Source organism: Oryctolagus cuniculus, chromosome 18 (genome assembly GCF_964237555.1).
Source record: "Oryctolagus cuniculus chromosome 18, mOryCun1.1, whole genome shotgun sequence".
Taxonomy (NCBI): Eukaryota; Metazoa; Chordata; class Mammalia; order Lagomorpha; family Leporidae; genus Oryctolagus; species Oryctolagus cuniculus.
Window position 1 is genome coordinate 5,876,295 of NC_091449.1, and position 26,149 is coordinate 5,902,443.

Here is a 26,149-nt window from a genome sequence, read left to right on the forward strand (position 1 = left end):
ATGTTCAGAAAAATGTAAATATATTTATCTCCTCAAAATTTATTATTCCTGTATGGTGAAAACATTCAGGATATTTTCTAATACCTTCTTGTTTCAAAAATATACAAACTAGTATTGCACCCTACAGCCATGCAGTGTGAACTAGGACAACAGTGTGTCACTTTTACATTACTCTTTAAGACTATTCCCAGTAATTGAAATATTTTTACAGAATTCAGTTGGATGTCATTAAAAGCCATGTACATAAAATATAAAGATATAAAGAAAAGTAAATATTTTCTGTGTGAATCTCACCAATGGAAGAATGACCTTGGTGCTGTGTCTGGGTTTCAGGTGCTGGGTTGAGCAGCTTCCCCAGGACAACTCCCTTCTTTCTCAGAGATCTGTATCAAATATGAGTATCAGGCACCAACTGATGTTCAAGCAGGTTATGATAGCCACACACCCACAGTCAGGTGCTGGGAGCAGCCCAGCCACGGGCTGGATGACCACTGACCTGGAGAGTCTTCAACTGAAGAGGATTCTCAGTCTACATAACCACCCTGCTTCTTATGCCTGTGCTCAGCTGAGGTTGGGCACTAGGAGTTTCTGTCCTAAAGGGAGTTTGAGGTGAACTTGCAGGGGAAGCTTTGCTGGGGTGGTCTTGTCTCTGGGATTCCCTGGGCCAGGACTGGGGATCTGCAGGTTGTGTCGCATCCTACAGCTGAGGGACAGGGAATGTCCGCTCTGCCAGACCTCCAGGGGGCCTTTAGTTGCTCCTGCATTGTACTACACATGGAAACAGACACATCAGAATAGAATAAACTGTGAAGTTAAGATGGCTTGCTGTTATTCTTTTTAGCATTGCCTTGGACTACTTTTTTTTAATTTTTAAATAATTGTTTGATATAATAACAAAATAATTTGACTTCATATGTCTACATGAGCATATACAAACACATATGAACACAAATATCCCTGTCTAACACATAGAAATCAAAACAGGCTCCATGGGGCCATTCTTGCTCTTCTGATTTGATGTTCTGAAGTGGGACCCCTGCTTTGTGGAACCTTTGTCCCACCCCCATTGCTTGCTCACTTCTGACAAAGTCATTATATCAGACTCGGGTGACACCCATGACTTCTCCATGAATCCACATTTCTTGGTGCTGCCAGGAACATGAGTAACATTTTCATAATACAGGAACTGACATGAGAATTACATAGTAATTTGTTTCTAATTACTAACCAGCTCATTCCTTCTTTTAGCACAGAAATTCAGGCTGCTAATTTACCCCACTCTGATACAATGGCTGCTTCAGAAATGTGCTTGCACTTGCAGAGGGATTAATGAATAAAGAACTCATATCCAGGAGGCAACATTTGGCCTGTTGGTTAAGATGCCAGAGATGATGGCTGCATCCCATATTGGAGTTAACAGGGTCCTATTCCCAGCTTTGCTAGTGACCCAAGATGCTTCTTAAAGCAGAGGATGGGAGATGCTGGAAGATGCTGGAGTTGGCTCTATTCATTGGGCTCTTGTGATCAATGAAAAACCTCAGCTAAGTGCCTGGCTCCAGCTTTGTCCCCATTTCTGGGCTTTTACAGGCATTTCAGGAGTGAACCAGAGGATGATGAACTCTCTTCCCGAATATCAAATAAATACCAAGTAACAAGGCTTGAATAGATAAACTTGAAACACACTGAGAAGAAACCACTGTGAATACACTTCAACTTCTACATATTTCCTAAGCCAAGAAATCTGTATTCCTTGTGTGAGCACAGCAGTGCCTGGGCACCCTGGAGTCATGGCTCATGAGAATGTAGGGGCTCACAACTGGAAAAATCCCAGCAATTACTTCAGAGGTGGTCACCAGCCACATACTAGGACTGCTTAAAACAGCCAAGCAAATGTGAAGGATGGAGGAGAGAGTGCTCAAGGACACAAAGGTGCTCACCAGGACGAGGATGCTGTGGGTGGCTCTGGACTCTGGGGAGGACCTGGAGGTAATATTTGTCCCATGGATGTATTGTACCTGCTGCTTGTGCCTGTACAGGATGAAAACCATGAAGCTGCTGGCCAAGAGCATGAGTGCCACAAAGACAGTATCTCTGAATAGCAACTGGGCAGCATACAGCAAGTCTAAGAATTTTGCATGACTCACAGAATAGCAGTAGCCATGATCAGTTTTCTTTGTGATGTTTTTGTCATTCCTGTTTCCAATCACATGCACAGGTACCAAGACATTCAGTATCAGATTCAGCATCCAGCAGAGGATAGTGGAGGGGCCAATGTACTTTTGTGCTTTTGCTTTGAGCTCTGCCCATCTGGGGTTCCTGGGACTGATGGTGATGGCCTGGATGATACTCAAGAGACAGGTGCTGCCAATGGACACATCCCTGCCCACTTTGTGCACATAGAATACAAGCTTGCACCCAATATCACCAAGGAAAGGCTTCATCCCCAAAGATGTCATGGTTTGGGGGACTCCTTTGGAAAGAATGACTAAGCAGTTGGCTACAGACAGGTGTTTGATAATCAAATCTGTGGGCTTAAACTTGCATCCTGTGAAGTAGAGATAGAGATAATGGCCAAGAAGTGAGACATTCCCCAGGATTCCAAAGACAGTTTGAAGTAAGAAGATCATCCATGTTGTCAAGTTTTTAATGGCCATCCCATCAGCTCCCAATGCCTGATTATTGTCTCTGAGCCTGAGATTCCTGTGGGGGAAATGATGAATGAGTTTATGTATTAATGGCAGCTGAATTCAACATTCTCTTTGTATATTTTTCTCCAGTAACATAGATTCACCCTTGGATTTAATTGCTTAACATTTTTATTTATGTGCATGTTTCCAAAGAGTACCATGTGTAACATTAAGGCTCCTACAAAATATTTATTACAGGTATGTAGAGACACAGGTAGTAATTCCTGAATTTGTCATAAGTCAATGAGAAAAGAGCAGCATACCTTGCATTGGAAATCAAATGGCACTCAGGCAGCTACACACTACTGATTTGTCTAAATTTAAAGAAAAGCATGTAAATTCACCTGGTATACTCCAACAAATGTAGTGAGCTGTGTTCTTCAGGATGCATATATGTATACTTAGTTATTTTCTCACCTTGCCAATGCAATGTAGACTAGCAGCACTGGGTCTTAACAGTTTCATACAAGTTTACTTCTATGCAAGATATTTATTGTATAAGCCAACATCAATAATGATTAAACATTTAGGCATCTTTTTAAGATGCAGGCAAATTGATTATCCTATAATTTTCTGGGGCCTTCTCCTTAACAAATCATGTTTTAGGAAGTCAAATTGTTTGATATAGGGAAGGTCATGGAAACTCTACTGTGCTATTCTCTAGGAAGAGATGATCCACAAGGACTGATCATATGCTCTGCCCTGTACACTGGGACAGGAGACATCATGTGTCATGTTTCATGTATGATAGAAACTATACATCCCTACAGTCATGTCCTACAATTATTTATTTATTAAAACATAAGTGAAAGCTATTCCATCAGGTGAGATTTCTGAAAGATTCTGGGTATAGAGCACATACACCTTATGGAATCTCAGAGGGTCAAATTCTGTGTGTTTTATCACTTAAAGTTGTACAGCTTGCAAATGGCATGAAAATATTTTCAATCCAGAGAAAATGTCAGAAGAGACACTTAAATATGAAGCTCCTTCCTACAGTGAACACTACCTTTCATTAACCAGGCTTCCCTTACTTCAATGTGGAAAACAATCATACCGTAGTAAGGAACCATAGGTGATTCCTAGGAAACAACCACTGGCTCCATTACACAGTTGGTAGAGCAGAGTCCAAGGAAACCTTTCTGTCCCAGCAGTCACCCCTGAGCTCATCGTTCATGCCCAGCTTTGGATGAACTCAGTGAGTTTGTCCTCATTACACTACAAGCATGTGAGTCTACAGGCTCCTCTCTGGTAATTCTGAGAGTGGAGACTTTGGCTCCTGTGTATTCCACTGAGCAGCGATGGATTTGGAAGGACAGTCCTGAAACAAAATACACATCAGTTCTCATTACCATGGACCAAATCTCAAAACCAATGTCAACCTGGATGACACCAAATCACATTAGGAGCCCCCAGGGGTTGGTGTGGGGTGGAGGACTATACCACAGCAAATACACCTTTCTTTTCCTTTTCATATTTGTATTAACACAACAAGCCACTGAGCCTGTGCTGGCTGAAGTGCCTGTTCAGATGGATAAACAAGGCTTGCTGAGAACTCAGAGTCTGGCCTTGAAGGGCCAGCTGTGATAGCAATGGAATCTGGCCCTCCTCCTAGGTCAGCAAGGGCAAGGTTGGCAGGGGCTCTAGACTAGCTGGACCTCCTCATTACCATTCACGGGTATCACTTAACACAGTGCTCGGGGTCTCTCAGTTCTCAGCACAAAGAAGGCTTTGCACCTGCACAGTCCTACAGAACACACACGTACATCCCTATGACAAAGTCAAGTCCTCAGGCTGGTTTCCCAAGGAACAGAGCTCCTGTGCAAGACACCCTTGAGGTCAGACCAGCACCTGGCTCAGCAGCCACAGCTCCTTTCCCCCTCCACTACAACCCAGACCTCTGCACTTACTGGAGGGACTTCTGCTCTGCACCCACCTCACCCCTGAGAGCTTACACTGTCTCTTTTGTACCTTCAGATTCTGTCCTTGTGATATTGATTTGGCGTCAGGGAGAGCTAGGGTGCTTCCAGTAACAGGACCCCGTCTCCCTGTCCTAGCTCACAAATCTCTGAATCCTTCCTCCCTCCTGTGAGGCTGGGGCACAGGACCAGGAGCAAGCACAGGAGAATCCCCATTCTCTCCAGATCACTCACCCAGACTCCTGACTCCCTCATGTGAAGCTGCTCTCTTTTTCACTGATATAGCAAATCCCCTACTTCTCTGCTGCCAGGACACGCATTGGCATGTAGCCTACCACAGTCATAAAGAGTGGGCTGGAGGCAGCTGGAGCACTAGAAATGGTGTGTGCCTGTGACCTCACCTCCCTGCAGAGCAGTGATTATCTTTTCACCTGCAGCTGCACTGAAAGTGAAGTTGGGGTTGAGAACACTTGTGAAAATATATTTCCCTTCTGCTAATTACCAGAAACTTTTACAGCATTGTATTATTATCTCAAAGGAGACTGTTAGACTCTTACACTGACTTTTCCTCTTCTCAGCTCCCTGGGGAACAAAGAGTCTGACCTGGAGGGAGCAGGAGATCCTGAGTCTAATGTGGGAAGGACGAGAATTGAAACTTCTGTGTCTCCCAGGATTCATAGATTTCTGTCTACCCCACAGTGAGTTCCTCCCCAAATGTCAGACCACTCAGCTCAGCTTCATTCATGTAATGAGCAGAGCAGTGTGGGGAATGCTCCTGAGAAAGTTTTTAAAGACACAGGTGCAATGGTAAATGTGTTGACCATAGTTTCCATTGGAACCCACTGTTCTTCAAATTGGTGTTGTGGATAGCTGGTAACAACCACTGCCTGCAGTGCTAGCATCCCATATTGACATCTGTTTATGTCCTCAATTGCTCCTATTCAGATGTCATTACCCTTCTAAGGGCCTGAGAATACTAGCAGAAGATGGCACAAGTGCTTGGTCCCATGCAAACCACAATGGAGACCCCAGTGAAGCTCCTGGTTTGACCTTGCCCATCCCAGCCATTGTTGTTATTTGGGATGTGAAGGTGCTGATGGGAGATCTCTCCCTCTCTCTGTAACTGTGTCATTCAAAAAATACATAAATGTATAAAACAGGAGAAACCATTTTTCTATTCATAGTAATAAAAATGTGATAAGAAATTAAAAAGTAAACAAAGGAAGGATGAGAGATGGAGGGAGTTGTGTCTATAAAAAATATAAAGAAAAATGAACTTGTACAGCACCTTGCAGGAAATAAATCACTTAATAGCCACTGGGGAAAGAAAACACTGCCTTTTTCTGGTACTCCCTGAAAAATTCTTTGGAATTACACAGAATTTAGGGATTTTATTCCAAAGGATTCTTTACAAGTTTGCACCTTTCTTTCTCACCTCCAGTGGACATTGAATTTAAAAAGAATAGTATCAGTGTATATGGAGAAGGTTATGAGCCCTCAGAAGTGAAACCGTGGTGTAACAGGCAGATTCTCAAATTCCCTTAATTCCTAGGTAAACCATCTTACCTCCTCAATTCAAGAGAATTGAATGGTTACCATGATTTTCTGGCCCTGTTTTTTCTTATTTCTTGTAGTCTTAATTGACTTTGTAATTAATGAGGAAATGCAACATGAGTTGAAATTTACTCTTTGAGGGCCAGTGCTGTGGTATAGTGGGTAAAGCCACCACCTGCTGTGCCGGCATCCCATATGGATGCCTGTTCAAGACATAGCTGTTCCACTTCTGATCCAGCTCTCTACTATAGCCTGGGAAAGCAGTAAAAGATTGCCCATGTCCTTGGGTCCCTGCACCCATGTGGGGGACCTGGAAGAAGCTCCTGGCTCCACACTTCAAATCAGCACAACTCTGGCCAATGCAGCCAGTTGGGGAGTGAACCATTGATGGAAGTCTTTCTCTCTCTCTCTCTCTCTCTGCCTCTCCTTCTCTCTGTGTGTAAGTCTGACTTTCAAATAAATAAATAAATCTTTAAAAAAGTAATTTATTCTTGAAATTCAAAACATAGCAATATACAGTTTTCCCCAATCTGCTAATACACCTCAAATTCCAAGTCATACTTTAGAGTTTTGGTATTCGACAGCCCACAGACTGTTGGTTGATACTCTGTGTTCAGTGATGGACAGCGTTGCCAGGATTCCCTGCTGGATTTCTCATATGGCTGAAGCCTTTTTCTGTACCAAAGCTAACATGATGCAATCCCCAGATTTGATATTTAATAAGTAGTAACATGCGTTATATACAGAATAAAATGTAGCATTGCAGTATTTAAGATTGAGATTTTTTTCCTTATCATCAGTGTTATAAAAATAAAAGTGGTGCATTTTATGGATATTTTGAGAATACAAAATACATTTTTTTCATGAAATAATTCACTAGTTTCATGGCACTATGCATATTTTTCCTTGAGAGATTACTTTTTAACCTATGAGTGGCAGAGTTACAGAGAGAGGGAGACACAGGGACAGACCAATATTCCATCTTATGGTTCACTTCCCAAATGGACACAACATCCAGAGCTGGGCAAAACAGAAGACAGGAGCCAGGAACCCAATTCAGCAGCCCCACATGGATGCAGGGGCCCAAGTACTTGGTGTCTCCTGCTGTTTTCACAGGCCATTAGCAGTGAGCTGGGCAGCAGTGGAGCAGCGGGGACCTGACCTGGCCCTGATAATCAATGCCAGAATCGCAGACAGCTTTACCTGTGGTGCCACAAAACCAACCCTGGGAACATTTCACATGAAAAAGGCTTTTTAACTTATTAAATTTTTTTTCAAGAGACACATTAAAATGGGGCATACATACAGAAAGCTGTACAGATAGAGGGATTACAACCTCACAGACCTGGAGAGAAATACACACCCATGAACACAAAGCCATAGTCATTGACGTGAACATGTCCATGACTCCACAAGCTCAGTCCCCCCTTGTCATTCATTATTATTTTAATTGAAGGACACTCAACACAGGCTCTACCTTATTAGGGGATTGTCACTACATGATCCAACACTGTTAGCCATATCACCGTGCTGCATGACAGAATTCTAGGCCTTCTTCATCTGCTAACTTAAAGCTTCTCACATTGTGATCATATTTCTCATTTCTTCTGTGTGCAGTCCTGCAATGTCCCTTATACTCTCTGCTTCTTTGAATTTAATAGATGTTTTTATTTTGTAAGATTTATGTTAGGTATCTAAAAGGCAGAGTAAGAGAGAGAGAGAGAGAGAGAGAGAGAGAGAGAATGCGGGTGCAGGGACATAGTACTATAGTACTAGGGACATCTTCCGCTGCTTTCCCAGGCACTTTAGCAGGGAGCTGGATTGGAAGCAGGCCAGCTAAAACTTGACCAAGAGCTCTGATACATGATGACAGCATCACGGGCAGCAGCTGCACCACTGTGCTTCAACATGGCCCCTGATTTTACTATTTTCTACTCCTCATGTAAGTGAGATCATGTAGTGATTGTCTGTCTGTGCCTTACTCACGTCACTTACAGTGTCCTTCATGTCCATTTATGTGGTTCTATGCTAACATTTCCCCCTTTTTTAAGGATAGATATTATTCCACTGTTAAATAATATGATATCTTTATCCACTCACCTGTCAGTACATACTTAGGTTGCTTCCATATATTGGACATCATGATAAATGTAGTAACAAACATGAGGTCAGTGATTTATTGAAGGTCTCATTTCTTTGGATTACATAGGCACAAGTGGGGTCACAGTGTCATATGATTGTTCCATTTTCAATTTCTGAGCCACTGCCAAGCTATTTTCCATAATGGCTTCATCCAATTTACATTCCTATCAGCAATGTACAAAAATTCACTTTTCTCCACATTCTCCAAACATTTGCTACTGTTTCTTTATTGAAGGATCTTTGTTACATTCCTCTAACTTGCTGCATTCTGCCAAGTACATTATGTCAGATGCTGGGGACACCTGTGGCTTCTCCACAGTCTCCACATTTCTTGTTGGAGCAAGGAACATTAAAAATTTCCATAATATAGGAATTAATTGGACAATTACATAGTAATTCATTTTATTACTTAAAAGCATATACTTTACTTTTGAAATTAAAACATTTACTTATTTGAATGCTAGACACACACACACACACACACAGAGAGAGAGAGAGAGAGAGAGAAACATGTTCCATCCACTGGTTTATTACCCACATGCCATCAATGCCCAGCTGTTGAACCAAGCTGGACCCAGAGCCAGGAGCTTCATCCAGGTTTCCTATATGGGTGACAGGGATCCAGTAGCTCAGGTCATCACCCTCTACTTTCTCAGGCCAAATAGGGAGGTGGATCAGAAGTGCCGCAGTCTGTATACGACCGGAGCCAATATGGGTTTAACACTCAATGCCACAATGCCAGCCTCATGTTCTTATTTCAAAGCAGAAATTCATGCTCTCTTGTTAACCACTCTCTGGTACTGGGACAGATCCAGAAATGTGCTTACACTCCTAGATGGATCAGTGTATGAAGAGCTCACCATTGTAATGGCAGGTGCTCGGACTTTTGGTTAAGATCCCAGATAAAATTGCCACGTCAAACATCACAGTTACCAGAGTTCCATACCCAGCACTGCACCCAACCCTAGCTTGCTGCTGATGCAGACCTGTGAGCCAGGACAATGGCTTAGGAACTGTAATAGACTTCAGTAGAGTTCCTTGCTCCCAGGTGTGTACCTGAGACCAGCTATTACAGGCATTTGGGTATGAATCATGGGATGTTGAGCTCTATCTCTGTATCCCCTCCTCTCTTGTTCAAAGTAAATTAATTGGTGATTTAATGAAATGAAAATCATACTGAGAACAAACCATTGTGTATAGTACACCCTTTGCACTCTCTTGCTAAGTATAGAATTCTGTATTCCTGTTGCAGGCACAGCAGAGACTGGGTACCCTGGAGTCATGGCTCATGAGAATGTAGGGGCTCACAGCTGGTAAACTCCCTGGGATTAGTGCAGAGGTATGCACCAGCCACACACTGGGATTGCTCAAAACAGCCAAGCAGATGTGAAAGATGGAGGAGAGAGTGCTCAAGGACAGAAAGGCACTCACCAGGACAAGGATGCTGTGGGTGGCTCTGGACTCTGGGGAGGACCTGGAGTTGACATTGGTCCCATGGATGTGTTGGACCTGCTGCTTGTGCCTGTACAGGAAGAAAACCATGGAGCTGCTGGACCACAGAAAGAGGGCCACAAAGAAAACATCTCGGAATAACACCAGTGCTGCAGGCAGTGCTCTATGTACTATAAATCTGTCACTACTGGCTAAATAGCAGTAGCCATAATTGGTGTTCCTTGTGAGATTTTTGTCCCTCCTCTTCCCAGTCAAGCACACAGGTACCATGACATTTAGTATCAGGTTCACCATCCAGAAGAGTGTAATGGAGGAGCCAATATACTTGTGAGTCTTTGCTTTCAGCTTGGCTCACCCTGTGTTCCTGGGACTAATGGTGACAGCCTGGGAGATACTCAGGAGGCAGGTGCTGCCAGTGGACACATCCCTGCCTACTCTGTGCACATAAAACACAAGCTTGCACCCTGTGTCACCGAGGAAATGCTTCATCCACAAAGTTGCCGTGGTTTGCGTTAGTCCTTTAAATAGAATGACTAAGCAGTTGGCTACAGTGAGTTGTTTGATGATCAAATCTGTGGGCCTAAACTTGCATCCTGTGAAGTAGAGATACAGATAATGGGATAGAAGAGAGAAATTCCCCAGGATTCCTGTAATAGTTTGTGATAAGAAGATTGTCCCCATTATCAAGTCTCTGGTTTCCATTCCATGAGCCCCAGATGCCTGAATGTGTCTCTGAACCTGAGATTCCTGTATGGGAAATGAAGGAAGAGTTACATGTATTAATGCCAACAGAACTCAATAGTCTCTATTCATAATATTCTGCATTTCATCAATTCATACTTAGAGATAGCTGCTTAATATGTCTCTTTATGACATGTTTCTAAAGAGTTGAATATGTAGCTGTTAAGGCCACTTACAAAATGGCTCACAGTATGTGATGAGTTTGAGTAATTCTGTATTCATAGCTCCTCAAAAGGCAGCAGTATCCATTTTTGAAGGAAATTTATCATTTAATCAGTTAGAGGACAGCTAGTTGTCTAAATTTTAACATTTTAATGTGTAATGCACTGATCTAAACTTGGATGGTCTTATAAAAATATAGGTAAGTTAACCATCATTCTATTCTTACAAAACTTGTTCTCTATGATTTTCAAATAGCACATATTTATACCTATTTTATTATTATGGCAATTTATTGCTAAGTATTAGTTATTGGTTTCATCAATTTTTAATGCAAGTTTAACTCTGCACATAAAGATTTATAGCCTAAGCCAATGTAAGTACTGATAAAAGATTTAGGTATCTTTTAAAGGAAGAAATCAACTGATTATAATATTTTCTCTGATGCCTATCTCCTTGAAAATTTCTATTTTATTAAATCAAACCAGTTCCATATTGGGAAGGCAATGTGATCAGTTATTCGATTTTTAGTACTAGAACCTGATACCCTAGGAGTGGTCACATATTCCATTATACACCAAGGGGCAGGAGACACCATCTGTGATAAAGTCATGTACGGTGGAAACTAAATATTACCACTCTAATATCATATGCTTTAATTGTGGCTAATAGTTAATTATGATTAAGTTTTCTATCATAAAGATATCTAATGGTTACTGAGTAACAGAGCATGTAAATCACATGGAATATCTAGGGTGTCCAATCCTGTGTAGTTTGTCAGTTGAAACTATGGAGCTTGTGAATGACATGAAAATATATGTATTTCAAAACAAATGCTGAAAGACACATTCATACGTGGCAGCTGCCAGGTGACTTCCATCTCTACAGGACATGCCTCATGTGGTTTAAAAGTCTTCTCTCATGTAAAGATGGGAAATATCTTACCATTTCCATGGTACCAAGGATGTTTTCAGTAGGAAAAATTCAGTGACTCCATTGAGGATTCAGAAAACAGAATCAGAGAAAACCTTGCTATTCCAGCCACTGCCCCTGGAATCCATGATTTTTTCCAGGAGTAGAATTCCTGTTGGGATTTCTAGGTCTTTATCATAAGCCTGTGACAGATAGATGTGCATCTCTGATAATTCTGAAAGTGGAGTCTATGACTCCCATCCAGTAGAATGAATAGCAAATTTAAGTAAACCATAGTCTTTAAATACATCAACATCATATTTCAGTGTTATTTCTTTAAAACCAGGAACCAATGTCATTATACATGACACTGAATTAGATTAGGAGCCCCCAGGATTGTAGTAGGGTGTAGGACCATGTCCTCCTGTGCTAGCTCAGCACACATCTCTGAATCCTTGCACTTTTGTGGGGCTGTGGCAGAAGGCCACTAGCAAGCACAGGAGAATCCCCTTTTTCACCTGGTCATTCACCCAGACTCTGGAGACACCTTCTTGTTTAAAGTCTCTCTTTCACATAACCTAGAAAATCCCCAGTTTCTTTCAGCCTCCAGGACAAGCATTGACATGAGGTCACCACAGCTATAAGGAGTGGGATGGAGGCAGCTGGAGCACTAGAAATGTATTTGTGCCTCTGTGATCTCACCTCCCTGCAGAATTCAATTATCTTTTCACTTGCAGCTCAGTAAAAGTGAAGTTGGATATTAAGGATATTTATGAAAATTTTTCCTCTTGGCTATTATCCAAAACAATTTAAAGCTGTAGTTACAATTACCAAAGAAGCTCTGAAACTCTTTGAAAGTGGCTCTTCCTGTTCCCAGCTCCCTAGAGTGGACAGTCTGACCTGGAGGGAACAGGAGATCCAGAGTCTGACATGGGAGGGACTGACAGCAAAGCTCCTGTGTCTCCCTGGATTCATGAAGGTTTCTTTCTACTCCAGGATAAGTTCTTGCCCAAACTTCAGACCCCTAAGCGCAGCATCATTCATGTGATGAGCAGAACAATGGGGAGAATGCTCCTGAGAAAGGTTTTCAGAGACACAGGTGCAGTGGAGAACATGATGAGTACAGGTTGCATGAGAAGACACTGGGTTTGTCTGACATTCAAGACAATCTGGAATCACAGAGAACATGGGGGTTTTATTGTAAAAATGCTTTACCAGTATTTCCTTTGTTTCTAATCTCCAGTAAATACAGGAAACAAAAGAGAATGACATCCATAGACATTCACAAGTATAGGAGCACCCATCATAGAAGCTATGACATAGCAGGCATGTTTCATTTTTCCCTTAAATACTAGATCAGCCATGTTAACTCCAAAATTCAACACATGGAAATCTATATCTTGGTTTTTGACCCTCATGTTTTTTTAATGCATATTGTTAGCAGTCTTGGTTGATTGTGTAATTAATAAAAAAAGGTAACATGTAAGCTCTAATTTATGCATTTGTTTTTATAAAAATTATTCCCAATTTCTTTTTCCTATGCCATTATCTAATAACTGCCAGTTCCTGAGCGAGACTTTAGATCCATGACAGTGGACAGTACATGGTGTGGTTCCTCCTTTTGTTCAGTGATGGACAAGGTGCTGGGGGTCCCTGCTTGATTTTTCATAGCTTCAGACTTTTTGTGCCCCACTTTTGACATGATAATAATTCATTTATTGTGATATTTCTTTTTATGTTTTCTTAACTGTATCTCCCACATAGAAGGGAGAACAGGTGGTATCTATGATTCTCTGCCTTATTTACTTAGCATAATGTTCTGCAGTTGCATGCATTTTTATTGAAAAATGGTAGAATTTCATTCTTTTTTATTGCTGGATATTATTCCATTGTGTATACATACCACATTTTCTTCCTTACCCATTTATGTTACCATGGACACCTTGCATGATTCCGTATTTTGGCTGTTGTGAACAATGCTGCTCTAAACATGGTAGTGCAGCTGTCTCTGATACAATGAGTCATGTCTATTGGGTACATGCTCAGAAGTGGGATAGCTGGATCACATGGCAAGTCTACTTCTAGCTTTCTAAGAAATCTCTGTACTGCACTGTTTTACACAGTGGCCACATTAATTACACTCTTACCAACAGTGCATAAGTGTTCCCCTTTCTCCACATCCTCACTAGTATTTGTTCCTCCCTGCGTTTGGCTTTCAGCCATTCTGATGGGGTGGAGGAGATACCTCATTGTGAGTGTCATTTACATTTCCCTGATGGCTAGTGATGTTGAGTGTTTTTTCCTTATATTTGTTGGCCTTTATAATTTCTTCTTTTGAGAACTGTCTATTGAGGTCCATTACACATTTCTTAACCGGATGTGTTGCTTTTCTGTTGATTATTTAAAGTGACTGATATTGTCTGGGTATTAATCCATTGTCAGATAAGTAGATTAAATTTATTTTCCCCATTCTTGTGGCTGTCTCTTCACACTATTGACCATTTATTGCTGTGCTAAGCCTCTGCATTTGATACGATCCCATTTGTTTAGTTTTGCTCTATTGCCTGTGCGTTGGAGGTCTTGTCCAAGAAGTAGTCCCCTACCCCAATGTCTTGGAGTTTTTCCTCCCTATTTTCTGCCATGATATTCATAGCCTGAGGTCAGAAATTTAGGTCTTTGATCCTGAGTAAATTTTTGTATATGTTGAGAGATATGGATCTAATTTCATTGTTTACATACATAAATCCAGTTTCACCAGCACCATTTGTTGAAGAGATTATCCTTACTCCAATGTATAGTCTGAGCACTTTTGTCGAACATCATTTGACTGGATGTATGTGGATTAATTTCTGGATTGTCTGTTATGCTCCACTGATCTGTGTATCAGTTTTCATGCCAGTAGCAATCAGCTTAGTTCCTGTAGCTTTGTAGTTTGCTTTGGATTAAGGTGTTTAATGCCTCCAGATTGATCTGGGCGGAGGGGGGATGCTCAGGTTCAGTTTGGCAATTTTGAGTATTTTATGACTCCATATGAATTTAAGGAGTGTTTTTCTAATTATGTACAAAGTTTCTTTATTATTTTGATAGGGTCGCATTGAATTACACATGCTTTATTCAGATACTTATACATAGCATTGCCAAATATAAAATGTGAGTACTCTTTTGCTGTTTCCTAAATTTTACAGAAACTAAAGGTAGACATACTTTGTGGATATTTTGACCAGTTTCTTTAAAAATACAGTTTCTGTATTTTACAGTTTTCTGTATATACAGTTTTACAGTTTTACTGAAATAATTCACTGGTTCCATAATGTTGTATGCAGATTTCTTTCCTCAGCTGTTACTCCCATGGATACATTACATTACATAGCAAAAGGGACATTCTCAGTGTAATTAATTTTACATCGGTTTTTATAAACCACTTCATGAGAAGAAAGATGTTCACTTTTAGTCTTTGAAAAATGTTAAATTGACACATGATAAATTGAACACATGTAGAGAGTGCTGCCCTTATGTACTGTACACAACTTGATGAAACTGGAAATACACAGCAAGTAAACACCACCGGTCAGTGCCTGACACATCCTCACCTCCCTACTTTCCTGCCACCATTTTTATTTGTTGTTAGTATCACAGCTATTTGTGCCAAGGACATCTCATAGAAGTTCTACCCCAGTGTATAATAACACATTGTTGGCCACAGTCCCTGTGCTGGATGGCAGAATTAGGCCTTCTTTATCTTGCAGACTCAGAACATTTAATAGTGTGACTGATCTCTCCCATTTCCCTCTCTGCACAGCCCCTGACAACCACTAATATTCTCTCACTTCTTGGAATTTGCTATTTTAGCTTCCCTCTTTTTAAAGTCTCAATAGTATTGCATTATTATAGATCACAGTGTTTTTACCAATCATCTGACAATGGTTATTTAGGTGGCTTCCATGTCTTGGTTATTGTGAAAATGCAGTTGTGACCATGCATACACATCTTCCCTTCAAGAACTGGTTCTTTTGCTTAGGATGCATATCCAGGTTGGATTACTGAGTCATGAGACCATCCTGTATTCAGTTTTGAGGAACTGCCTACTGTGCTCTGTAGTGGCTTCACACAATTTACATTCCCATGATATTGTATGAGTGTTTTCCGTTCTCCAGTTTTTCTCAAAAATGTACTATCTTTTCTTTCTTCCCTCCAGCATTTCTCCCATTCTTTTGATAACAGATGTCCAAGAAAGTATGAGGTGGTCTCTCAGGTGTGGTTTTGATTTGCATATCCCTGAAAATTAGTAATGGTGTGCACCTTTTCATAAATGTGTTGATCATTTGGATATCTTCTTTGGAAAAGTGTGAATTCAAATTCTTTGAACATTTTTTAATTGGGATTTTTATTATTTTATCATGGAGTTGTAGGCATTCCTTGTATCTTTTGGATATTAACCCCTTATCATAAATATAGTTTGCAAATATTGTCTCCAATTCCACAGTTGCCTTTACATTGTGTTTTCTTAATTGTGCTGAACCTTTCTACTTTGGTTCTATCTCACTTAGATATTTTGCATTTGTTTCCTGTGCTTTTTGTGTCATAGCAAAGAAGGGAAAAAAGTCATTGCCAAGACCATTGTCTGGCAGCTTTGCTCCTGTGTTTTTCAAAGTGGTAGCCATATCCAGAGTCTTATCTCTGACAAAAGAAGGAATTGAGGATGACCTGGAGGTAGCAGAAAAGCAAGATTAATGGGCATGAAGAGTGAGAGGACACACTCCAGCACACTCGAGAGTGGCCTGCACTCCTCAGGGTTGAGGTCCATTCTTTGACAGGACCTAGAAGCACAAGTAGCAGTGTCTGTGGTCATGTGTAACTGAATAGTCACTAAGGCTGGAGTCTCAGCGCAGGGCTTCAGTACTCCCCAGTTCTTTGCCCTGGAATTGCCTGGCTCAGTACAGGATTGGAGTAGCATCACAGGTGGGAGCCTGCAGCCATGCTGGTGTCAGAGTTGGTTTAGCAGGAGCTCTGCTTTTCCACTGCCTGGGCTGAGGAGGAGCTTGGCAGTGCATGCAGGACTGCAGGGAGGGCCTGGAGACCTCAGCTCCCCCTTGCTTGCTGCCTCCCTGCCTATATGGGTTTCAGGTATTATACTTTTAATTCATTTTTGCTTGGCTTTGCTGTAGTGTGTGTTAAGGGTACAGCTGCATTATTTTACATGTGGATCTACAGCTTTCTCAGCACCAATTATTGATGGGGCTCTCATTTCCACATCTTATTCTCAGGACCCCTGTTGAAAATTAACAGAACATGTATGGAAGATTTCTCTCAGGGCCCCTATTCTGTGTCTGCAAAGTCTGTGTCAGCCTTTCCCAGTACCCTACTGTTTGAATACTGTGACTTTGTAATATAATTCAGAACTAGGGCACGTGAGACATTCAGTTTTATGTTCTTTCTCACTATTATTTTGGCTCTGCAGGCTGTATTATTGTTGTATTTTAGGATTTATATTTTATTGTAATAAGTACCATTGTATTATAATTGAGGTAGAACTGAATCTGTATATCACATGCTAGCATGTTCATTTAAAAATAGCAGTTCTGGAAAACAGGATACATTTTCATTTATGTGTATCTGCTTTCATTTTACAGTCAGTGCTTTCTGGCTCTCTGCATTAGAGTTTTTTTTTTTTTTTTACTCTGATTCATTGAGCCTTGCTGTATCCTATGTGGTCAGCTGACTAGAAGAAGCCCTTGGAAATTGAATGATTAGAAATCAGCCTCCACCCACACCATGCCAGGTTATGGTCTACAGGTTACAAGATCCCTATATCACTCCTTCATACATTGATGGTTCCTGAACACTGCTCTGTAGCAGTAGTAAATGAGTAGCTTTTAAATGCTTACAATGAAAATACAGTAAGGATTTCAGGTGATATTTTTCCTAATTAGATTGATATGGTAATTCCACATTGTCAACATATATAAAAATGTCATCCTGGGGACTGACATTGTGATGCAGTGGGTGAAGCCGCCACTTGGAATGACAGCGGCCCATTTCAGAACATCTGTTCCAGTGCAGGGTACTCTGCTTCTGATCCAGCTTCCTGCTAATGCACTTGAAAAGGCAATGCCAAGTGGCCCAGGTACTTGGGCCCCTGATATCCATGTGACAAACCAGATCAGAGTTTCTGGCCCCTGACTTTATCCTGGCTCAGACCTGGCTGTTGTGGTTATTTGGCGAGTGGACCAGGAAGGAGGAACTCAATTTCCTTTAGCTTTCTTACTCCCTCTGTTGCTCTGCTCTTGAAGTAATTAACTAATTTTTAAAAAGCATCATTATACTCTATAAAGTTAATATAATTATTTTTCAAAAACTTAAGTCTGATGTACATATATGAAATTTTATCCTTTTTTCTCTAATGTCAATTCTATTGCTTATTTCTTTTCATCTCTCTTTATACAATATATTTTTATCATCAGAACCCAATTTATTACCTTTGTTTTGCAAAGATTTTATATTTTATGTAAAATGCATGTTGTGTTCACCATTTCAGGTTACATATATAAATGTTTTGATCTTACCATCTATGCCATACAAACTTCAAAACCACCGTGTAAGGAGTTTCCTATTGATGATATATAGTTTATTTTCAAAGCTTCATTCCTAACAAGATTCCTGCAGTTAGTGTCTACACTCAAGCCAGTTTCTACTACGGCTGATTTCTGTGAGTAGGAGAATGTGACATGTGACTGCTGATTGAGGGGATCACATTTGTACTTATGGTAGATGCTGGTACAGAGCCATCCTCAGCAAGGTCACACTGTCTTCAGGACAGGAGGTTGGAGAATGCAAAGGTGCAGAGGGGGTGTCCTGGATGGCCGGGCAATGCAGTGAGAAGGTTTTGGTTTTCATTTCTTCCCAGTAAGGCTCTGCTTCCCTCTCCCTGCACTTTCTGGCCCCAAGGGAAATCCAGCATGCACCATGGGGAGCCCTACAGTGCTGGGCACTTTCAGTCTGCTTTGTACCTAGCATCCCTTCCTCACAGAACCATTAAGGTAGGAAGACAGTAGGGGAACTTCCATCCAAGGAAGCTATACAAATTAGGTTTTCAGATCTTCAATTTCCTCTTAAATGTTGCCAAAGTGAGTCTACTAGGCAAAAGACCCAGGGACACAGAATGAGAAATTGCATGCTGTTGAGGAAGGTATTCACCAGATCCAAGTGGTTAGTTTTCTGAAGGGAATGGTGTGTTGTGTTCAGTTCCCTCCAACTCTCCATCAGTTTGGCTCTTCCTTGAACCTACATTCTTCTGCTAGGAAGACAAGGCACAAGCAGAGCTCAGTCAGGAGCTTGTTTCACTCTCAGTTCTCACGTATGAGCTCATGAACAGCACAGTGGAAGCTCCTCACACCTCCTTGTCCCCATGTTGTGAACTAGTTTATTCCACCATCCACTAACCCACCCCACAAAGGATCTTTGACTTCCCATTTCCAAAATGCATGTGTCTCTCATCTCCCCATCATTATCAAAATTGTTGAGACATGTGTAGTGCCATGAAGTGGGATGTGTTTCCTTTGTTATATGAGTTGTTCATAAAAATCTAACTTTCTTTCCAATTATGATACTACTGACATCTTTCTAGATGATTTGTTACACAAAAATCCATGATCCTTGACACAAAAGCTGATAAATGAAGTGGGAAAAATGAGAGTTAAATGGGGAAATGAGCTCCAACAGAGTGGATTTCTGACCTAAAAGCACAAGAGCAACAGAGGACTGAGCTGAAAGACCCACTCTAGACACCGGGAGCCTGAGTTCCATTTCCAAGCTATTGGTGCAGTCTTCAGGAATCAGGAAGAGCTGCAGAAAGTGACATGTCCTCAAGGAACAGTCAGCTCTGAGGGTGGTGTGAAGCTCCTGAGAAAGCCATTGTAGGTGAGAAATAACAAAGCAGATTCCGATATTTTCCATATAACTGAAACTACTCAGTCTATTGGAGAATTATCACATGTTATCCAGGACGTAGCAGTTGATTGCTTATGAATGAGTTATTAAATCTTAAAGTGGAAGTATGGAATTTATAGAAGAAATCAGAGAAGAATTTCTCTGTTTTTAGAACAGGAAAAGAAATTTGTCAGAGAATAAATGACAACAAAAAGTAGGAAGTGACAACTTAGATTTTAATAAATTTAGAGCTGATCACCATCAAAAGAAAATCTGTTATTGGAATAGGAAAAATTTAGAGCTGATCACCATCAAAAGAGAATCTGTTATTGGAATAGGAAAGAGAGAGACAAAGAGTAATGGAATTGTATACATAATATTGCAGCACTTCAATAAAATAACAGGAAAAGGGAAGACCACAAGTACTAAATCACACCTCAAAAAAAGCTAGCCAAATTGTATTCAACTTTTGGACATATCATCAAATTCCTTAGCATTAAAAATGGAAATAAAACAGCTATCTAAAATCATCACACTCCTATAAGAATTAAAAGTGATTGAAATTAGTGTTGGCACAAGCTGGATAGATTGGAAAAGTCATACAGGGCTGGTGGTTTAAAATTGCTAAAATGGTGGCTGGTGCTGTGGCGTGATGGGATAAGCCTGTGCCTGCTGCACCAGCATGCCATGTGGATGCTGGTTCAAGTCCCCGCTGTTCTTCTGATGCAGCTCCTTGCTAGAGCACCTGAGAAAGCATAGAAGATGGCTCAAGTGCTTGGGATCCTCTGAGAAGAAGGACTCATAAAAGATTCTGCATAGCATGATCTTGTTCTGTGACGTGGGATCACTAACACCCTTGGCAAATACTTAGGCATGGAAATGATGAGCACAGATTTCCAGGAATGGTTAGATCAAGGACAGTGATATTACCATGCTGAGGCAATGTTGAGAGCAAAAGAGAGGAATCACTATAATATGAAATTTTCTAGATAATGGAATTATTGGTTTTATTAAAAATATTATGAGCTGTTACTTATATGATTACAAATTGATTTTGAGTAGATTTCTGTTTTAAACTTAAAGATGATTAATGGACTAATGTAAATTAAAGAAGAACATAGCTGTAGTCTTACAATAGGAAAAGTTCTCTGGCAAGGAACAAAAATTGTTAAATATAAATGATAAATTATCATATAAAATCCAGCCACTGCTTGAGATGTCCACATTCCATATGAATGCCTCAGATTGAGTCCTGGGACTGCTTCCCTTTCAGCTTCTTGCTCATGACCCATGGAGGCAATAGATGGTGGCCCACATCCTTGAGTTCCTGCCACCTTCTTGGGAGATCCAGATGGAGTTTCTGGCTCCTGGCTGCAGCCTGGACCAGTTGTTGTGGTTGTGAGCATTTGGGGATTGGACCAGTGGATGGAAAGTCAGTCTCTATCTCTATATCTTCTCTCTCTCTCTCTCTCTGACTCTCAAGTATAAACAAATCATTTTAAAACAAATATATATATGTATGTATGTATAGTATTCTTACAAATAACATGTAAAAAGACAATAGAATAAAAATTTGAAAAAATAATCAAGGTGCTCCAAAGGAAAGGCCATTTAACATTTATTAAACATTTGAAACATACTGAACTCTATTAGTAATCAAGCAAATGCAAATAAAACCAATACATAAAATCATCACATACTAACATATACAAATAATAATTACAGAAGTTACCAAGGGTGGCAACATGTGGATAAACCAGAAAACCCACAGACATCTGGAGGAAGGGGCTGGTGAGAACAGGTTTTGTGAAGTATTTTTCAGTAACTTATAATGTGGAACAATGTAGAGCTATGAGCCTAGAATTTCCTCAGCCCATATATGCTTACCCAAATAAGAGTTCCATATTTGCATCCCAGTGCTATGCCATAAAAGCCCCTATTTGAAAACAGATTACACGAATTTCAGTTGTGTTGTGATGAAATTGTTTGATGTTCACACAATGGAATTTTCTACAGCAATGATCTTGAATAATCCACAACACATGAAACAATACAGGTACCAAAACATAAGGAAGGAATGAAAGATAAATAAGTGTATGCCATGTAATTTTATGTATTTAAAACTTTAAAGCAAGATGAAGGTTACCTATTTTCTTAGATGTCAGAATAGCGGTTACATAGTGGTGGTAGTCACTGATGGAAGAGAAATTTAGCTCTCAAAGGATGCAGATGATATTATTTTGGTTTTTAGGACCCAGATGTTATTACAGAGGTGTACTCAGTGTGTTAAATTTTAGGCTACCTGTATTTATGACATTATTTTTTAAAAAAAGAAGCTGACATTCCAACTAAGTTAGCAGAATGTTAATGGGTAAATGTTGGGTTAGAATTGTATCATTCAGGCTGAGATTAAAATTATTAAATAACCATAATATGATTAGTTTAAAGTATACTATAATTCTGTATTAAAATTAAGAGGCACTAGGGGCTGCCAATGTGGTGTAGTGGGTAAAGCTCCCACCTACAGTGCAGGCATCCCATATTGGTGGCTGGTTTGATTCCTGGCCATTCCACTTCTAATCAAGCTCTCTGCTGTGGCCTGGGAAAGCAGTAGAAGATGGCTCTAATCCTTGGGCTCCTGCATCCATAAGGGAGACCAGGAAGAATCTCCTGGCTCCTGGATTTGGATCAGCACAGGTGCGGCCATCTGGAGAATGAACCAGCAGGTGGAAGACCTGTCTGTCTCTCTCCCTCTTCCTCTCTGCAATTCTGCTTTTCAAATAAATAAATCTTTGAGAAGTAAAAAACTAAGAGGCACTGAATACACAACCTCCAAATAAAAGAGGCAAACTATAGAATTATTTAAAGAGTAATACAGATTAAGTTGAAATAGAAAAATCAAGAATTTATAGCAAAAAGAATGCAAAGAACACGATAAATTGCTAAATTTAATAATCAATATAGACATTATTATATAAAGTATAAATAGACGAATGATTCTTGTGAAAGTCAGACATTTTATTATGTTCAATGGGAAATATTTTCAAAATATACAGCTAAAAATCCTGGCTCAGTACCAGCCATCATGGCCATCTGCAGGGTGAACCAGCTGAAGCCCTCTCACTCTGCCTTTCGCTCTGGTCAATAGGTAACTCTGACTTTCAAATAAATAAATAAATATGTTTAAAAAAAGATTAAAATAGAAAAAAGAAAAATATATATACCTATATAAACCATGTATCAACCATGAAGGACTAATTAATCCTAATAGTTTATCAAGTAGATATTTTTTCAAGGAATATAGGTTAAATACAAATAATACAAAGGGAAAATACATCACATGTAAATTATAGGAATTAAGTACTCCTCACAGTAATATACATACAAGGATAAAGCAATTTGTTTTTATTTTAATGAGTATTATTTTTCATTTATTTTTTATTTATAATTTTCTAACAGCATTGATTGATGTAAAACATAATGTGACTGATTATATATACATGTATACACATAAATACAAAGACATATGTACATGCAAATATGTACACATACAAATATATTGCTTATATATCTAATATGTGTCAGGTGTTTCTAAGTTTCTCAAGTGAGCTAACACCATATGGTTTCTATTTTGTGGCACAAGATTATAGACACACATTAGCCAGATTAATTTTACTTTTCAAATATTTCCATCTTTAATATCTTACATAAGCTTTATGGTATAAACAGAGAGAGACCATTAGTAAAATAACTCTCCCAATGAGTAAGAACTATTCACATTATTTTGAAAATGCTCAGGCCAAAAATGCTACAGGAACCAAATGGATTCATGTCTTACACCTTCCAAAGGTTCCTCCCTCACTTACTCCACCACAGGATTATTTGCTGACTTGAGAGACAGGAGAGGGCACCATGGGACCTGCTTCCTGCCACTCTGCCCAACTGGCATCTTCACATCACAGAAACAATGGACGTACAGATCCCCAGCTCATGTTATTTACACTCTGCAGCATCTCTGTTTTCAACAGGCAACATTCCCTTGAACTCTGGAAACTCTGGAAACATCTACATGAATGAGCAATTTCAGTTCAGTCTGAATTCATCTACATGCAAATGACTACTATTTCTCCAGGAATATCAACACACAGAGTTGAAACTGAACTACCCTGCAGTTAAACTCCATGCTATTCAGGATTCCATGGGAGATTTCTTGTTTCTTCAGTATCTTGAATGATGTCTCAAATTGTGTCCGTATTTGATGGAAACATCCCTGCCCTTCCACGGACACTTAATGCCTGGACATTTTACTGTGCCAGATGAAAGTTACACTCCCAGGGACTGCTCCATGTCACCAATGGATCTATTGTAATAGCCCTACATAACCTGTTAGCTCCTCCATTGTAACCATTAATAAAATTTCACTTACATAGGTATTACTGTGATAGTATCTCACATTTTTTTAAAAAATTACTATTCAATAGAGGAAGGAGAAGAAGGGTGAGAGTGTGGGTTGGAGGGAGGGTAGGGTGGGAAGAATTACTCTATTACTAAATCTGTACTTATAAAATGCATGAAGCTTGTATACCTTAAAATTTAAAAATGAATAAAATGTGACTTCTATAAAAATAAAATTATTGAATTTACTGTTATTTTAGGCAGAGCTCAGGCCAGGTTCTTGTAAAATGACTGCTTCTTGAAATGTGATTCCCATCTGAGGAGGACTGAAAAGTAAGTGGCCAGCCACTGTGAATATCCATAGAGTTTACTTCTCAGAGCATAGAGGACTTTGCTGCTATGATCCAGGGAAGGCAGTGTGTGGGTACCCTGGAGTCATAACTCATGAGAATGTAGGGGCTGATGGCAGGGAAACACCCGGTAATCAGTGTTGAGGCTTTCACCAGCCACATTTTGTGAATACTGAAGAAGACTAAACCAATGTGAAGAATGGAGGACAGACTGCACAGCAGTATGAAGGTGCTCATCAGGACAACGATACTGTGTGTGGCTCTGGACCCTGGGGAAGATGTGTGGGAGAGGGCGTGTATGTAGTACACCTGCTGCTTGTGCCTGTACAGGATGAAAACCATGAAGCTGCTGGCCCAGAGCATGAGCCCTACAAATAGAACATAACAGAATAACATCAGTGCTATGTACAATAAGTCAGTGATTTTCCCACGAGGCATAGCAGAACAGTAGTAATCCATTTTACTTGTGATATTACTGTTTTGCCATCTGGCAATGACATGCACAGGTACCATGACATTTAGCATCAAGTTCCACCTCCAGCAGAGAATAGTGGAGGGGCCAACATACTTGGGAACTTTTCCTTTAAGCCCCATCCACGTGGAGCAGTTAGGACTGAGTGTGATGGCCTGTAAGGCACTCAGGAGACAGGTGCTGCCAATGGACACATCCCTGCTCACTCTGTGCACATAGAACACAAGTTTGCATCCAGTATCATTGAGGAAATGCTTCATCCCCAAAGCTGCCATGGTTTGGGGGACTTCTTTTGAGAGAATGAGCAAGGCATTGGCTATAGTCAGGTGTTTAGAATCAGACCTCTAAGCCTAAACTTGCATCCTGTGGAATAAAGGATGAGAGTGTTAGGGTCTAAAAAAAAGCCCACCGCCCAAGGAACGACTCCAAGAGACTTTTTCTCTCATGCAACCAGCAAAGGGTTAAATTTATTGATCCAACATGTTGGGGCCCTCTGACAAGGACAGAGGAGCAGTGAGGAACTACAGCATAGGGTTTATAAAGGCAAAAACCGCAAAATCGGGAGGAGGGAGAGAATACACGGTTGCTAAGCGGTTGCTAAAATCTTACAATCAGCAATTATGATCTTAAGACATAGATAAATCACATCTTCATTATTAGCCCAGGTAACCCAGGTGCAGCCTTTCTACTTTTAAGCTTGAGCAATCATGCTAGGGGGTTTTTGTGCGTTGCCAAGGGTGATGTAGTGCACTGCTATTGTCCGACTATTTGAGATCATAGTTTCAGACCAGAGTCTCACGGTGGGGGGGGTGCTTTCCCAGAATGCAGTCTCAAGTGCTCCAAAATGGAGTCCCTACTGTCAAGGTGCTACTTTACTCTGTCTTATTTTCACAGCTGTACCAGGAAGGTTTAAACCTGTAAGCTTAAGCTTAACTTTTGACACCCGTACATATACAATTTTAACTCTTCAAGAGATAATGGAGAAGAGAGGAATTCCCCAGAATCCCAGCCAGGATCTGTACTAGAAAGACCATTCCTGTGGCCAGGTCCCTCGACGCCATGCTGTTAGTTCCCAGCCTCTGCTGCTCATCTTCTGAGTGAGAGAGAATCCTGCAAGTGAATATGAGGCAGTGACCACACAATATTCTTGTTTTCCTCTAAAAGATACAGAGAAGCTAAGTAGGGAGAGTAGATGATGTGTCTAATCTAAACAACATTTGTTGCTCAAGTGCGGGCTTGGAATTGGCAGGGTAATCAAAGGCGTGCACTTGAAGGTGATGTCACAGACCTGTTTGCTGTGTTCCTCACATAATGCAGTGTCTATTTAGTCATTCTCATACCTGGTGATTTTATCTTAGATAGCTGATTTCATTACATTATCTGTAAGTCTACATTACTGTATAAGCACTGAAGCTGTAAATTACTACCAGCTATGAATAA

General features: G+C 40.4%; 1 protein-coding gene and 3 pseudogenes across 1 annotated transcript; all 4 read right to left on the reverse strand.

Annotated features, from left to right (window-relative positions):
• Positions 1–1,727: 1,727 nt before the first annotated feature.
• Positions 1,728–2,654, reverse strand: ORYCUNV1R1647 (vomeronasal 1 receptor oryCunV1R1647). The gene has a single exon (NM_001167330.1). It carries the CDS (start codon positions 2,652–2,654, stop codon positions 1,728–1,730), a length of 927 nt encoding a protein of 308 aa, NP_001160802.1.
• On the reverse strand, positions 2,085–2,654 carry ORYCUNV1R-PS1538 (vomeronasal 1 receptor oryCunV1R-ps1538 pseudogene; annotated as a pseudogene).
• On the reverse strand, positions 9,524–10,456 carry ORYCUNV1R-PS1583 (vomeronasal 1 receptor oryCunV1R-ps1583 pseudogene; annotated as a pseudogene).
• Positions 24,262–25,770, reverse strand: LOC127488251 (vomeronasal type-1 receptor 4-like; annotated as a pseudogene).
• Between the last annotated feature and the right edge of the window lie 379 nt (positions 25,771–26,149).

Excerpts from the sequence above, each read along its gene's own strand:
- ORYCUNV1R1647 (NM_001167330.1), bottom strand. The coding sequence starts at position 2,654 with ATGGCCATTAAAAACTTGACAACATGGATGATCTTCTTACTTCAAACT.